At 55.3% G+C, this 16,195-nt stretch overlaps 1 protein-coding gene across 1 annotated transcript; it reads right to left on the bottom strand.

Moving 5' to 3' along the window:
• Window positions 1–8,909: 8,909 nt before the first annotated feature.
• SLC7A4 (solute carrier family 7 member 4) lies at window positions 8,910–12,276 on the bottom strand. Its single transcript, XM_058816793.1, has 4 exons — window positions 11,280–12,276; window positions 10,487–11,163; window positions 9,599–9,707; window positions 8,910–9,103 (listed from the first exon to the last, which is right to left on the bottom strand). Exons 1-4 carry the CDS (start codon window positions 12,259–12,261, stop codon window positions 8,910–8,912), a joined length of 1,962 nt encoding a protein of 653 aa, XP_058672776.1. The 5' UTR covers window positions 12,262–12,276.
• Window positions 12,277–16,195: the final 3,919 nt, after the last annotated feature.

The raw sequence follows: 16,195 nt of genomic DNA on the forward strand, positions 1-16,195 counted from the left end.
GCAGCCCCGCCCCGCCCCTCCCGCAGCCCCGCCCCTCCCGCACCTCCGCCCCTCCCGCACCTCCTCCCCTCCCGCAGCTCCGCCACGCCTCCAGCTCCGCCTCTCCCCTTCTGCAGCCCCGCCCCTCCCGCAGCATCGCCCCTCCCCTTCCGCAGCCCCGCCCCTCCCCGTTGCCATGGCGGCGGGGACAGGGTGGGGGGGGGCCCTGGGCCGGGCCTGCAGCCCTCACACCGGGACGGGGCCGGGGCACGGCGGCCGTGACAGGGACACAGCAGCCGCGGGGCCTGCCAGACAGCCGGGCGATCCTCCGCCGCCTCCAGCCGCGGGGTCTCCCCACAACGAGCATCCCAGAATGGGTTGGGCTGGAAGAGGCCCTAAAGCCCACCCAGTGCCACCCCTGCCATGGCAGGGACACCTCCCACTGTCCCAGGCTGCTCCAGCCCCAATGTCCAGTCTGGCCTCGGGCACTGCCAGGGATCCAGGGGCAGCCCCAGCTGCTCTGGGCACCCTGTGCCAGGGCCTGCCCACCCTGCCAGGGAACAATTCCCAATTCCCAATATCCCATCCAGCCCTGCCCTCTGGCACTGGGAGCCATTCCCTGTGTCCTGTCCCTCCATCCCTTGTCCCCAGTCCCTCTGCAGCTCTCCTGGAGCCCCTTCAGGCCCTGCAAGGGGCTCTGAGCTCTCCCTGGAGCCTTCTCCTCTCCAGGTGAGCATCCCCAGCTCTCCCAGCCTGTGCTAAACCAGTACAGACCAGTTCCCGACCAAGGGAGGGACAATTTTTCTTTCCAGCTGATGAAAATGATGTCATTCCTCTGAATGGTGGAGCAGCCCAAGCTTTACATCAAGGATACGTCAAGGACCCATTCCAGTCTGCCCTGCTGGAGGTTTGGGGACCTACCAGAGCCCAGGGTTGACGACACGAGATGGATGGTGGCCAGCAGAGGGGATTTGCCATCTGACTGCTTTGAAGTGCTCAGGAACCAGAATCGTCTCCTTCCCTGGATGCAGGTGGGATGGGATGTGTAAATGGATCAGTATATCTCAGAAAGAATTTTTCTTTATGTCATCTCCCCTGGAGTACTCCACAATTTTAAATTAATATTTTTAGGAAGAAATTATAAGCCTTCTGTACATTCATGACAGGTAGTCCCACCTGAAGTTGCTTTCAGCAGGCACAGCATCTTGGAAATGTGTAGTTTCGACCATAAAGGAGTACAGTCTTTCCTACTCATTTTTGATGATAAACCTTTTTTTTTTTTTGATGATAAACTTTTTGTTAAGTTTATTTTGTCTGGAATAGTTCTCTGAGGTCCCTTACAGTTAATTTTCCTGTCTCTACTATCTGTGGATGGAGAAAATAATTTGATTTTGTAGTATCTTTTGTATAATCACAAGGTCATGGCCATGCTTCTGTTTAACTGTAAATATTTCTGAAATGCTGTGTGCCAGATCCATGTTTTCCCTGGGTGTCTTTCATGCAAAATTCAATGTCCACTCCATCCACTGCTTTACAATCCTCAGTCCTCACACATCTCACCCACTACAGCCTCCTCCTTGAACATCCTTTGTGTCTTCAGTGACCTTCTTTGGCTCACAGGAGAGAAAGCAACCTTAATCCTCCCCACTTCTGGCCACCAGGAACAGCCCAGCCTTCCACCTCCTTCATTCCAAGTTCCTGCTTGCTTTCCTTGGCTTTACCTTTGAAGGCTGCAGTGGCTGCTCGTCACCACCCCTGTCCTCCTCACCTCCTGGTCATTTTACAGTCCAACAGTTCTGCTCAGCTGGCTTGGCCTCAGGCATGGACATGTTTTCCTTTTCATTTGTCCTTGCCCACACCCTTATTTTTTTCCTGCCCCATTGGAAACCCACAGAACACTTGCTGAGCAAACCTATTAGGATTTCCAGCATCTCTGGGAGGGGTTCCAGGATCAGGAGCTCCCTGGCAGCTCCACCAGCAGGAGAAGGAGCAGGGCAGTCCCAGCTGCCCTGTGAGCACCAGCCCCTGGCTTTGTCACAGTGATTGGACTTTCAGGCCCTCTTTGCTGTCTTGGCAACATGAGGTCAAAGAACGAAGATGCTTCACTGTCTGGCAGCTTCTGCTTTGGGCTCGTGGTAAATGAAGTAGAAAAAGATGTTTTAATCCCCTAGAGGTAATACAGACAGTTGCAGAGAAGTACATGAACCAACCCAAGCTTCCTTTTAACTCTTAAGCTGTTTGGTTTCATGTATTTTTTCTTAGGGGAGATTTTTGGAAAGGCTGTAACAGAAAACATTGGATTAAACTTAGAATCAGCTGGAACCATTTCCATAGCCAAGGGCAGCTGCTGTGGCCAAAGGCTTGGAGCAGGGAATTGTTTTCACTCCTGTTGTTAAACTGTGAAAGCTCACCTGAAGCTGATGTGCTGTTGGCCTTGTGCCTGTGCCTGTCCAGGAGTCATTTATGACCTGGGAGCACATGGACCTTGGAATTAAGAGGGGAAAATCATCCAGTATCTATGGACATATCACAGATGTTTTCATTTCTCTGTTTCTAGATTTTTCCTTTTTAGAGTCAAAATTACTATAATGAATGTTTTGAATGGTTTTAATTTCTGATTCATAAATCAATACAGATATTGTTTTGTAGTCTATATATTGTTTTTATTCTAGAAAAATTTTACTCACCAAAATAAGAAGCAGTTCTTCCAGCCTCTGAGGCTGAAAGAGACCACATGTTGGTGGTTAGTGGTGAGTTGGCAGTGCTGGGTTAATGGTCTTAAAAGTTTTTTTCAACTTAAAACATTCTGTGATTCTATAAAGTTTATCTTCTTTATTTGAAAATAATTATATTATTTACCTAGCAGGGTCTGTCCTATAAATGTACAAATAATTTTATAGTTATGTATCTAATAAATCAAGCCTGTGCTTTTGTCTCAGAACTGTCTGTCCAAACCATTTGCAAATATAATTTATAAATACGAGCTGCAGTCTTTAAATTTGCGCTGTCTCTAAAAACATCAGAACCATCCTGACACTGTCTCAGTCTCCAGATGAAAACTTTGTGTATTGAACACAGAAGTTTTTTGGGGCTTAGTTTAAATCAGTGTAAGTACTTATATTTTAAAATATTTTTTACCATTTATTGCTTCTGTTTTGTCCTTTGCCCCTTGCCCTCCCTGCATTCTCCAAACAAGAGATGCAGATTAAAATCCTATGAAACAGTACACTCCAAGTCTGTCCTTATTCACCAGCTGCAGAAGATCCACTTGCCCATGTTTTGACACATTAATTTGTCACTGGAGTCAGAACTGTGTGGATTTAGGCTCAACAAACCTATCAGCAAACCACTTGGGGACCGAAACACACCAGGTGAGCCAGCAGTGCTATACTGGGCAGCATCACTGGGACGGGGACCTCAGGCCTCCCGCTGTCCTGAGGGACACCGAGCACAGGCCTGCCTTGTTCCCGGGTGGGGTTTGCCTTTCAGAGGGCTGCTGGGAGAAGAGGGAGCTGGAGCTGGAGCTGGAGCTGCCCAGGAGGATTGTGTGGGAATTTGCTGTGCTTTGGCAGCTGCTGCCAAGGGTTGTGAGGAATTAACATGTAGGGACTTTGAGAACTGTAGTTCTGTTAGACTGAAATACCAGTTACTCCAAATTTATCTGCTGATCTCCCCTGCTGGAATCACTGTTCCTCTTCCCTCAAATTAAGTTGTGTTCTCTCTATGTTGGAAACCAATCTTGGAATAATTCACCAGAAGACTTGTTGAATCCCTGTTCACAAGGGATTCAATGATTCTAGTACTGAGCCTTTTTTTTTTTTTTTTTGGTCCAAGTGTCAATTCCATATTGTTCCTTTTTGTTTTCTTTGCAAAAGTGCCAGGTAGCAGTTGGATGCCTCGTGAAGGTGTTACAGCGCACCAGCACTGCTGCCTCTTTCCAGGTCCTCTCTGAGTCAGAGCACAGAGGTTACACAAATCCACACTGATTGCCACTAGTGGTATTTTTCCAGAATTCTTGAGTAGCTCTCACTTTGCTCAGTGGCCTTTTGAAGCCTTGACTGTCCCTGTCACCTTTCAGAAGGATCTGCCAGCTTGTTTTGCTGCAGTGCTCTGGGACTGCTCCAGCTGCCTGTTTCTGGAAAATGAGCATTACTGCTCCAGGGAAGCTCATTGCCTGGTTCCATGTGGAACTTCTCTAGTGTAAGTTACAGAGGTGATCCCAAAGTTCTTGCTGTAGCACTTACTAACTCTGGAGGTAGGGCTGGGCAGTGGAGCCTCTAGCATGGCTCCAGCTGCTCCTGCCACACAGAAAAGGGGTTTTTGTGTTTTCCAAGTATTTTTCTTGAGCACTTTCATCTCCTTTAGGATATTGAGTGTGCTGCCATGCCCAGAGGTGCATTGGCTCTTGTTCCAGCAAGGATTGGCTGCCCTAGAATGCTTCCAGCCTAGCAAGAGAGGCGTGGGGTACTGAGAAATCAGCCATCCTGGCTCCAGAGGAGCCACTCGCTGCAGCTCCTTCCTGCCAGCATCTGACAGATGTTTCACAACCTCAGGCCAAGCTGTCATTGCCTCAGGAAACGTTTCTGGTCTCCTGCCTAAATCTTCCTCATGGCAGTTTCAGTCCACTGCTTCATTCCATGCCTCCTGTGTATGTGGGGAAGATTTATTCTCCTTTTATAGAATCTGTAAGGTTGGAAAACCCACTAAGATGACCGAGGGCAGCAGCTGCAGTTTTGTGTGTGTGTGGTGTGTTACATGTGGGGAAATGGCCGTTTCCTGCCTTGCCCCCAAAGCAGAGGCAGTGGATGCATCTGATGTTGGATGGAGGCTGTGCCCCAGGGATGGGCCCACGGCGTTTGTGCCCTCGCTTGCACAGCTCCTTGGAAAGGGCTGAGACAAGGAAGAGCTGTGGCTGCAGGGCTGCTGAGACAGCACAAACACTCTGGAATGACCTGGGCACCTGTCTGCCTGGCCACCAGCACATCGTGCAGGGACAAGGGGACAACAAGACCACCCTGCCACCTGCCATTCTCCTGCTGATACACCGCTGCTGGCAGCCTGGAATGCTGCGTGATGCTTACCTCATCCTCGGGCTGCGTCTGCAGGAGGAGGAGAGGAGCAGGGCAGGATAATGAGAGGATTACTTACAGCCAGCCTCCCCGAGCCCTGCAGCTCATCTGTGCTGCTTTCAGAGCTGGGGGGGGGGGGGGGGAGGGATAATTTAGAAACATGAGGCTGGGAAGTCATTTAATTAGGATGTGGAGATGTTCTCTCCTGGGTGCAACCCACCACCCCCTTCCAGTGCTTGGGGCTCCCCCTTTTCTTCCCTCCAGCATGGACAAGGCTCAACTTTGCAAGCAGCTGCTCATTCCAGTTATTAAACTGTGCACCTGCAACTCCTGCTCCCCTGTGCTTTCCCAAGCAAGAGCCCAGCAATCTATGTGGGTTCCATAACCCAGCGATCTCTGTAAGAGCTCCTACAGCCCAGAGATCTCTGCAGCTTCTAGTGGTCTCATCCCCGGGGCTGCATGGGCTGCAGCAGTGATTCTGTGCCCTGAAGCCTCCAAAATCATCACTGGCTCAGTCCGTGTGTCCATCTCTGGAGTACCCCTGAGGTGCAGCTGGGGCTAAAGTCCACAGGCTTGGTTACTCACTGCCATTTAAAGGGGGTAGGTGGCAGCCCCAACACTCATTTTCTCTCTAGTACAAATCCCATTTTATTCCCCTCTGGATTTGCATTTCTCCTTGTCCTGCTGCAGCTGCCTTATGGGAACTGTCCTCCCAGGGCACAACAAACCAGCACTGCCCTGCCAGCTATTCTCCCAGTCTAGCAGCATCACTGGAGAGGCTCAGCCAGCCCTGCCTGCTGCCTGTCCACTCCCATGCTCTCTGTGGGGATTATCATCCAGACTCACATTAACCCTCTTAATCCAGCTCAGAGCACGTGTGCCAGAGCTGCTCCTGCCCCATGGCCCATAAAGCCCTTCCCAGTTCCCAGAGCCCCAGCACCAGCCACTCCAGCACTGACCCACATAGCTCCCTGCAGCACTGGAAAGAGATTGATTTCCTGCAGCCTGACCACATCATTGCCATGGCTTCCAGAAAACAGAGGACTTTATTTCTACTTTTAAGCTAATTTGGAGAAGGATACTGCTCTGGAAAACAGGTGTATGGTCAGCCACAGGGAAGCAGCAAGTAGCTGCTCCTGGAGCTCCATGAAACAGAGTTCTGGGAGTTGCACATGGGAATGGTTTCATTTTACATCTGTTTGGAATCGAGAGTATGGATTGGGCAGCCAGTGTTTTCTCTTACAACAGGCTGCCATTTTAAAGCCTGTTGCTTAAAGCCTTCTTTGCTGATTAGTTTGGATTTTTTTCTCTGCTAATAAAATTTTCAGGAACAAATTCCTGTAGAATGGCTACTGCCATCTCCCTTCTATGTACATTAATGAGTTGTCAATTAAAAATTAATTAATACATGTTCTGTGCAGAGCATGCTACCACTGTAGGATAGTGTATGACACATGAAACAACCAATTTTGTAATCCTATTACAAAAAAAACCCCACGTGTGCTTGGGAGGCCCCATCAGCTTTCCAGGTGCCAGAGAATTACACTCCAATCCTTTAATACCCTGCTGGCTGCATCCCTGGCACCTTGTGCTCTGCTGGGGAGGACCCTGTGCTTTGTGTGCGACAGCCTAACAGGGATTTCTGTGCATTTTTAGAAATTAATAGATTTAAACAGAATGAATATCAATGGTTACAAGGCTCATTCAATAACTCTTTGATCTTTTGCAGCTTAAGAGGCTGATTGAGACCCCTGCTAGGAGAGCTGAGAGATGTGACTGCCATTGACTTTCCTCCACAGGGGAACATATAAGTCACCCTCAACCCATCCCTCTCTGTGAGGACTTTCCTGCCCTTCCCCAGCTCTGCACTGGGCTCCCTTTTCCTTCTGTGTCCCTGTGGATCTTTTTACTTGCCTTTGTCCTGCTGACAATGGCTTTATTACGGGGATTAAAGCTGAGTCACTAAGGAGGGTCCAGCCTGTGCCTCCCTGGGTGCCTGTTGAACACCTGCTTTTTAATGAAGGAGGACCCTGTTATCTCAGGAAGGACATTTCCCTAGAGAACACCAGTGTGGGATGGGGGTGACTGTGGGTTATAAATAATTCCTATGAATTGCACCAGTCCTCACATCCTTGGGCAGCTTTAGTAACCCTGCCCTGGTGCTGACTCAGCACTGTCCTCACTGCTCACAGTGGGGTTCGGTCCTACCTGGGACACTATCAGGGTATTTGTGTACTGTAAGGATCAAGCCCCAGCCCACCCCAGCCCCGTGGGGTCGTGGTTTCTGTGGGTCTGGCTGGAGCCTGTCCTCATGACTGGAACCCCAGTGGCAGCAGGGGGACAGTGGGCACCCTCCCTGTCCCTGCTTTCTGGGGGGGCTTTCCTGAGCATCAGTGGGGGAGTGCTTCCCACCTTGAGTCCTGGGGACACAGAGATCACAACCAGTCAGAGCCATGGCAGGAAACAGTGTTTATGAGGTGACCAAATCAGCCTGTTGCTCACAAGCCACGACACAGAGGTGCCAAGCGGGGCCACAGCACCGGTGGCGGCAGCGCAGGGACGAGGTGGGACACAGAGCAGGGCTGGCAGACAGAGGGGCTCACCAGAGCCAGCACAGCCTACTGAGGGTCCCCACAGCCTCTCTAGGGTCCCCCAGGGACTGGCCTGCAAGAAGTGATGGAACAGCTTGCCCACAGTCCCCAGCTCCTCGCAGCATGCAGAGGATGAGGATGGGGCAGGGTGTCCATGCTGCAAGGCCTGTCAAGTTGGCAGCCTCACACTTGACTGACCATGGGCTCATGGGAAAAACAGCCAGGGGTGGCTGCAGCAGGGCTGCTGGGGACTCCCATGGCATCCTTGCAGCTGGGGTGACCCCAAAGCATGGGGATGATTGCTGGGAAGGGGGCAATATTGAAAAAGCACCTGCTGAGCCTGTTCCAGGCCCTAGAGAGCCTGGAAGGGGCAGCATGGGGGGTTGAGTCCCCATGGTGGGGCAGGTGGTGCTGCTGAGGTGCAGAAGTAGGGAGCTGGCTCCAGGCAGACCAGCCCAGGGATGCCACTGGGGACCTCCAGGGAACAGGGCAATATACCTGGGGTCCTGAGCACCCATATCCTGCTCAGGACTGGGGCAAGGGCCTGGCCATAGCATTATCTTCCTGTGGGCATGGCCCCCAGTCCACCCCTCAGAGTCAATTCCAGCAGCTGGGAAGATGCAGCTGGGTTTTGCTGTGCCAGCCTCCACTGGCTTTCCCGAGGTGCCTTCCCAGACACCCACTCTGGCCATATCCCTTCTCCATGTCCTGTCTCCAGCTGCCCCTCAGCTCCCTCGGCCCCAGCTTTGAGGAGAGCAGCCCTGGGCAGAGGGATGGCAGGGGTGCCTGTGGGGATGCAGGATTGGCCCCTGCCTCCTTCCCAAGGGGACTGTGCAGGAGGAGGGGGGCTGCACTCAGATGAGGGTCAGCATGGGCAGCACTGGGCTGCCTGTCCTGGTCCCTGGGGAACCTCTGCATGCCCAGCTGCACAGATGTGCTGGCAGACAGGAGATGTACTGCACAGTGCCAGGGGGTGCTCGGGGAGAGGTGAACAAGGACACAGCTCCTCATGAGCAGGCCAGGCACTGGGCTGAGACCCAGCTCTCAAGTGCAGGGCATGGGGAGGGAGGCAGCCAGCCCCTCCACAACCTGTCAGAAGTGTGTGGGGAAGGGTGAGCATCCTCATCCTCTCCAGGTGGAGCCCCACAGCCCGGGCAGCCGCAGTGGCTCTGCTGTCAGAGGAACCAGGAGCAGGGGCGTGGGGCTCTCGCCTGACTGCCGGAGGAGATTCCGCCGCTCCCGTCTCCAGGTGCCCCCGCAGGCAGGGCTGTCATCTCTTGCCGTCATCGGTGTCGGTGTCCGGCAGCCCAGCGGCAGGCTGGCAGCTGGGCTGGACCGCCTGCACCCGCTCCTCCAGGCTGCCCCCCGGGAACACCACGTAGCGCGCGCTGACACGCTGGGCCCGCGGCTCCCGCAGGTTCTCCTTGCTGTGCCAGATGCCGTAGCCAAAATAGACGAGCAAGCCTGCAGCGGGGACAGGGACAGCAGGGGCTCCAGCACTGCCTGGCTGCTGGCACCACAGCGGAATGTGGCACGGATGCGGCCAGTAACCCAGCAGAGCGAGAAGCTAAAGCACCACGGGGGCTTAACTGAGCTGCATGCAGGAGGAAAAGTGTCCTGCCCAAGGTTATGAGCAAGGGGAGCACCCTCAGTCCCTGGGAAAGGGAAGGACTTCCTGAGCCCCAGGGAGCTGCCTCAGGAGCAGGGGGTGGTTCTGGCCTAGGGCTTTAAGGAGGATCTGAACTTTTAACAGGAACAAGCTGTAACAATCTGGGAAACAGAGAGGCTCAGGAGATGATGGGAGACCTCGCCTTGTGTCTCCAAAGGAGAACTGGAGGCACAAAGGGGCGGGATACGCTTTACATACCCATAAATGGGGGAGGGGAACTGCCAAAGGAGCTGGAGAGTGCCAAGACAAAACCTGTTCCCCCTCCCTGGACCAGCCATGGGAGCACTCACCCAAGAGCAGCCAGACGGCGAAGCGGAGCCACGTCATGTAACTGAGCTTCAGCATCAGGTAGATGTTGAGGATGATGCTCAGTGCTGGGGACAGGGGCACCAGGGGGATCTGCAGGAGAAAAGGAGTTGGCGGGGGTGACACCTGCAGGACCACATTCTCAGTCTTTAAAATTATAGGGACAAAACACAGCATTGGCAAATGTGTGGGACAAAGGGACTGTCACCTTGGGATTTCTAGAAGTGGTGCTTTTTTAAGGAAAAGGAACAATGGAGCCAGGAGCTGGGACCCAGGCTGGCAGGGTGGGCACAGGCATCATCATGAGGACCAAACAAGCTCCTGGAGTGATCCTGAGCCAACGTGGTCCTTGCTAGAGGAGCCAGGGCAGGGGCATGGCAGGGAAGTGGTATCACAACTGGTGTTATGAAGCTGCACTGACTACATCAGGGCTCAGGTGGGCTGAAAAAAGGAGAGGGGGAGCACAAGAGGCATAGAAGTGGTTTGGAGGCTGAAAATGGGTTCCATCACATAGCTTAAGGGCAGACAAAGTAAGGAGCTGAGGTAGGAGAGGAGGAGAGGAATTGTGAGGATGAAGAGAAGGGAGCCCAGGGTGGACAGGAGCAATCCGTAGGATCCATCCCATGGGATGGACACAACTGCTGGGGATGTCCTCTCTGGGGGACCAGTGAACACAGAGTAACAGCAGAGGCACCAACACTCCCCACACAGGGTGTCCACAAACATCCTCTTCCTCTCTTCTCTCCTCCTCCTTCAGCAGTTGTAGTGCTTTCAACAAAGCGCTGTGCCTGGGAGCCCTGCGGGTCCATCAGAGCTGCTCCCACCTCCCCTCACCCCTGCAGAGGGATTTCCTGCCTGGGCCCCGGGCATACCTGGAAAGTCTGGGTGCTGTGCTGCTGCTCGTGTGCCCAGATGAGGAGGAGGCTGAGCAGGAAGCCCAGACTGAAGAGGACCAGCAGCAGGGAGTAGCTCCAGGTGGGCAGGTGGAGGTGGGTGTTGCCGAACACTAAGATGGAGCAGAGGCAGATGGCAGACACCATCAAGGTCACCACAGCCACTGTGACCACCTCACCTGGGTAGAAGTCGCTGAGGAACTCCAGGTAGGGCTCAAAAGCTGCCTTCAGCTGCCCTGGCTCCCGCTGCTCTTTGCCCTTGTCCCTGTCCACCAGGTGCAGCTTGTCGGAGAAGGACTCGTACTCCTTCAGCTCGCCCCCGGCCGGGCCCTCGTGGGGCTCAGTGCTGGGCTGGCCGCCGGCCCCCGCGGCGGGGACATCCTCCTTGTGCTGCTGGAAGCGCAGCACGATGATGCTGGCGGCCACGAAGGTGTAGGCCAGCAGAGTGCCGATGGACAGGAACTGCACCAGGGCCTCCAGGTCAAAGACAAGGGCCAGCAGGGCCATAAGCAGCCCAAAGACCACGATGCCCACCACGGGCACCTGTGTGCGGGGGTGCACTCGGGAGAAGACCTGAAAGAAGAGCCCGTCCTCGGCCATGGCGTAGACGATGCGTGGCAGGGAGAAGAGGTTGCTCAACAGAACTGTGTTCATTGCTGAGGGATGAGTAGAAGAAGGAAGATCCCATCAGACCCAAACCCAAACTGGAGATTGTTCCCAGCCCCCAAGGCAGGAGGGTGGGCAGCTCCCTCCCACCACTGCCTGTACTCACCACAGATGGAGCCAGCAGCCACCAGAAACCCTGCCCAGGCGTAGCCCCTCCTGTAGAACGCATCAGCCAGGGCAGAGTCAGGGTCCAGCGTGTGCCAGGGCACCATCAGCGTCAGCACAACTGACACCAGGATATAGGCACCGGTGGCCAGCCCCAAGGAGAAAGCGATGGCCCTGGGGACAGCCCTCTGCGGGTTCCTGGCCTCTTCGCTGGAGGCTGCGATGACGTCAAAGCCCACAAAGGCATAGAAGCAGGTGGCTGTGCCAGCCATGATGCCCGACAGCCCATATGGGGCAAAGCCACCCTCCTGGGTGCTCCAGTTCTTGGGCTGTGCAAGGACAAAGCCCATAATGAGGATGAAGAGGATGACGCCCATGCTGATGGCTGAGAAGATGTGGTTGAGCCAGGAGGACACTTTGGCCCCAAAGGAGATGAAGGCAGTAGCAACCAGCAGGATGGCAGCTGCCAGGAAGTCTGGATAGTGGGCCAGGAATGGCACCTGCCAGGCACCCACATGGGTCTCAGTGAAGTTCTTGATCTTGTGGTTAAAGATGGAGTCCAGATAGCCACTCCAGGCCCTGGCCACTGCGGCCCCCCCGATCATGTACTCCAGCAGCACATTCCAGCCGATAAGGAAAGCCCAGATTTCACCCACGGACACATAGGTGAACATGTAGGCAGAGCCTGTCTTAGGCACACGGGCTCCAAACTCAGCGTAGCAGAGAGCAGCCAGGAGTGAGGCAAAGCCGGCGATGATGAAGGAGACGATGACGGCGGGGCCGGCGATCTCCTTGGCCACGGTGCCCGTGAGGACGTACAGCCCAGAGCCCACCATGCCCCCGATGCCCAGCAGCGTCAAGTCAATGGTGGAAAGGCATCTGTTAAAGGATGTCTCCATCATGTCATCCTCCAGGGTCTTCACCCGGTTGAGCTTCTGGCAGAAGCGGGTCAGGTCGGTGGAGCGGGGCAGCCATCTCGCCATCGTGGAGGCAGTGGGCCCTGCCCTCAGCAGAGTGAGGGGTCCTCAGCAGTGAGATCCTGCCTGGCGACCTGCTAGAGGGGGAGGGAGAGGTGAACGTTCCCTTGGTAGTGAGGCATCGAGTGCTGGGGACAGGGTGGAAAAGCCACCAGGGCACATTCCAGGCGTCCCTGGCTCCTCAGCCAGCAGAGAGCTCAGCAGAGAGATGTGTCCTCCTCCAGGCGTGGCACAGGACAGGGACATGTGCCAGTGTGCCAGGTGGCAGGCAAACCACAGCACTCGCAGGGCAGCATCTCCCCATTAAAGCCCAAACCAGTTTGCTCTGGCCCTGATGAAGGCTTCCCTGCTGCCTCCTCTGCACCTTATCCAACATCTACTTGAACTTCGCCCTGCTGTGCCAGAACCCCACCACGGGGGCATGCAGCATCTCCCTGCTCCCAGAATCCTGCTGCTTCCCCAGAGGCTGCAGCAGAAGTCCAGAGCAGCTCCCATCGGAGTCTCCAGGGAGACCAAGAACCATCCAGTGCCAGGGACAAGGCACACTGGCACTGCCATCATGACAGTGGGAGGACACAGCACTAGGGACATTCAGGTGCTGCTTCCCAGCTGCTCCATGTGATTGGTGACTCTGGGGACACTCTCCCCTCCCAGCTGCCCTCCTTCCTGTGTCAGAAGCCCTACACCTACGTAAAAAAACATGTCCTGCACGGAGGGCTGGTGCAGCCCCACAGCAGGGTCCACATCTCGGCGGCCAAAAGGTTGCGGAAAGCCCACGAGAAGGTGGAATGACGGGACCGATGATGGCTCGTGAGGACAACGTGCACAATCCGTGCTGGCTGAGACTCCCAGCCCAGCACATCCAGGTCCCCGCGACCGGAGGCGTTGGCAGTACCGGGGTCCCCAATCCCAACGAACGCAACAGGCGCAGCTGGGAGGATGCGGAGCTCGGTGCCCACTGGACACGGAGCATCCACGGAGTTCGGGGCGGCCAAGGGTGGGGACCCGCAGACCGAGGAGGGTGTGTAGGGGTTCCGGATTAATCCCGGGCGGCGAGAGGCGACAGTTTCGCCCCTGTTCAGCCCCGCCACGATGCCGGCTCCGGGCGGCGCCGAGCCCCGACCCCGACCCCGGCCGCGCTCCCCCAGGACGCTCCGCACAGCGCCGCTCCCAGCCCGGCCCCGGTCCCAGGGGCTGTCGCTCACCTGCGAGGGCGGCGGGGGCCCCGCACCGGCCCCGGCCTCACCTGCTCCGCGCCGCCGCCGCCGCCGGCTCCGCCTCCCGGGGCCCGGCGGAAGGGCGGTGGCAGGGCGGGCCCGGGGCTCCTCCCGGAGCGGGGAGCGGAGCCTGCGGTACCGGGGCGGCACCTCCAACCCCTGGAAGGGGCAGACATGGGGGGGTCTCCACCACCCCAGGGTGGGCACCCCCCGCTGGAGCCGCACAGAAACGGGATGCAGGGTGGTCATGCAGACGTTGCAGAGGCTGCAGCCTGGGCTGCTCCGGAGGCAGGCTGGGAGAGCTGAGGGTGTTCAGCCTGGAGAAGGCTCCAGGAAGACGTTAGAGCTCTTTCCCATGCCTAAAGGGGTTCCAAGAGAGCTGGAGAGGGACTTGGGACAAGGACCTGGAGTGACAAGGGGGAATGGCTTCCTACTGACAAATGGCAGGATTACCTGAGTTATTAGGAAAGAATTCTTGGCTAGGAGGGTGGGCAGGCCCTGGCACAGGGTGCCCAGGGCAGCTGTGGTTGTCCCTGGATCCCTGGAAGTGCCCAAGGCCAGGCTGGACAGGGCTTGAAGCAACCTGGGATAGTAGAAGGTGTTCCTGCTCATGAGCTTCTAATCCAAGGTCTCTTCTAACCCAAACTACTCTGTGATTCTGTAATGGAGCAGTTATCCCAAATCCCATCCCCTGGATGCAGTTCTGGATGGAGCGAGAGGCTGAGATCCTGTTCCTCTGCCTCTACTCACTCTGCTCTGCAGCAGCTACCTGAAGGGCAGGCACATCCTCTCTGCTCAGGTGTTTGTCATGAAGAAACTGAGGTGTGGAGAAAGCTGTGGGAGGAGGAGCTCCTGAACAGGCCCCTCCAGCTCACAGTCCTCCTGCCTGGCCAGGAGCACAAATCCTGAGCAAAAGCCTGTGGTGTTTCCACCTGGCTCTGCAGGGCAGTGAAGGGGAATCACCTCTATCCATCTCTAAGTCAAAAGGTGTTTCTTTTCCAGAAGTGCTTCACCTCCTCTTGAACCTCCAGAAACCTTCTGCCTCTGCAGCCCCCTGGGGCAGGAGTTTCCCAGGCAGTCACTCAACCCACCCAAACCTGCCTGTTCCAGGTGCCCTACAATGCTACTGCTCTTGTGTTTCTAGAGTGAAGTCCCTCTCCATGTCACCCATACTTTTATCTCCACCCTGCCCCCTCTTGTGCCCTTTGTCAAAGATAGAGGAGTCCAGCTCAGCTGGAAGGTGTTCCAGATCCCTGGCGTCCCCAGGGCCTTTGCAGAGCTTGTGCCATCCCTACCGTGCCTTTGTCAGGGTGAAGGAATTTATTTAGGTGCTTCACAGCAGCAACATGTTTTTAATTTTCTTCTCTGATCCCCTTCTCATGTTTCATCTAGTTTTCTGATGGCTCCCGGGCACTTAAACTGACATTTTCATGGACCCACTAGTCACCACCCCAAATGTCACCCTCAAGTTGCATCCACAACTCAGAGCCCACAGTGCAACTCTTGAGGGCTCCCACCTGAACACACTCACCTTTATCACACTGGATTGACCTCCTGTGTGGAGGGGACCTTGCTCTTCTCCTCAACAGCCCAAAATATAGGAAAAGGAAGGAATAAACAGGATTTGTCCCTTCCTGCCACCCATTACTCACCTTCCACCTCCTGGGTGAACATGGGGCTGGCATGGAGCCATAGCTCTCATGTCAGTTACCTTGCACCTGAACATGGAACTTGATCCTTGGGTTGCGTCCCCTCTCCATGTAATTTCTGGCATACATGGAGCTCTGGGCAGGCACCTTTGGTCCAGGTCTGTGGATGCCTGAAGCCAAACACATGATCCTGGAACACCAGTTGAGAGTTTGGGAGCTGCACAGGTCACTGAACCAAGGAGCTGCGCCAGCCAAAGCCCAACAGAATTTCCAGCCCCCTCGGGTTGCTCTCACCAGGGCTGCCCTGTGTTACTGGCAGCACCACAACTGCAGTGGCTGGGGCACAGCAACGCTGTGGGATGGTGTCCCCCTCTGGTGACACAATGACACTTGCTTGGAAAAATATCAGTATCCTCCATGTTGTACTGTTCAGCTTCAGGGGCTGAGCAAGTGTTCCTCTCCTGAAATCCTGCTGATCTGATCACATCCCAGGGGCTTTGCTCCCTTAGGATAACCTTTCCCACCAGCTACCCATGTGTAACTCCCTGCAGCTCTCCACCCTGACCTTTCTGAAACCCAACCTGAGCACAGGCATGGAAAATTTCAGCTTGGATGCAATCTGCCTGGCAGAGCCATGTGCAAACAGATGGCAGAAGCAGGAAGCCCGAGAGCTGCTGTTGCCATGGCAGTGCCAGAACAGCCCCTGGCACCCGCTCTCCCTGTAGACAGCAGCAGCCCTGGGTCCCAGGGGCTCTGCACCCAGGTGGACTCCAGCCCTCACCCCACAGGGCAGGAACCTCGATCCCAGCTCCTCTAAGCACACCCTCACTCTGCTGCTGCTCCAGCCATTCAAGAGAGCTTGTGTGGAGGACAGGGAAGCTTCTGGGAGGCAACGCGACACCCCCAGCCCCTGGGCATCCTTTCCTGCGACAGAACCCACTGTTCACCCCTGCCTTCCCCAGCCTCACCTCAGGGAGCAATTTCCTTGCCAATTGCTCGGGTCACAAACCTGACCACAGATGGTGACTTCAGCCAGCCTGCACCAGTGTCTTCCCAGGAGGATGAAGGTGTCTC

The sequence above is a fragment of the Ammospiza caudacuta genome, chromosome 18 (genome assembly GCF_027887145.1).
Source record: "Ammospiza caudacuta isolate bAmmCau1 chromosome 18, bAmmCau1.pri, whole genome shotgun sequence".
NCBI lineage: Eukaryota > Metazoa > Chordata > Aves > Passeriformes > Passerellidae > Ammospiza > Ammospiza caudacuta.

Excerpts from the sequence above, each read along its gene's own strand:
- SLC7A4 (XM_058816793.1), bottom strand. The coding sequence starts at position 12,261 with ATGGCGAGATGGCTGCCCCGCTCCACCGACCTGACCCGCTTCTGCCAG. Across the intron at positions 11,164-11,279 it reads GGCTGCTGGCTCCATCTGTG|CAATGAACACAGTTCTGTTG; the intron begins GTGAGTACAGGC and ends CTCATCCCTCAG. Across the intron at positions 9,104-9,598 it reads CGCCGTCTGGCTGCTCTTGG|GCTTGCTCGTCTATTTTGGC; the intron begins GTGAGTGCTCCC and ends TCCCCGCTGCAG.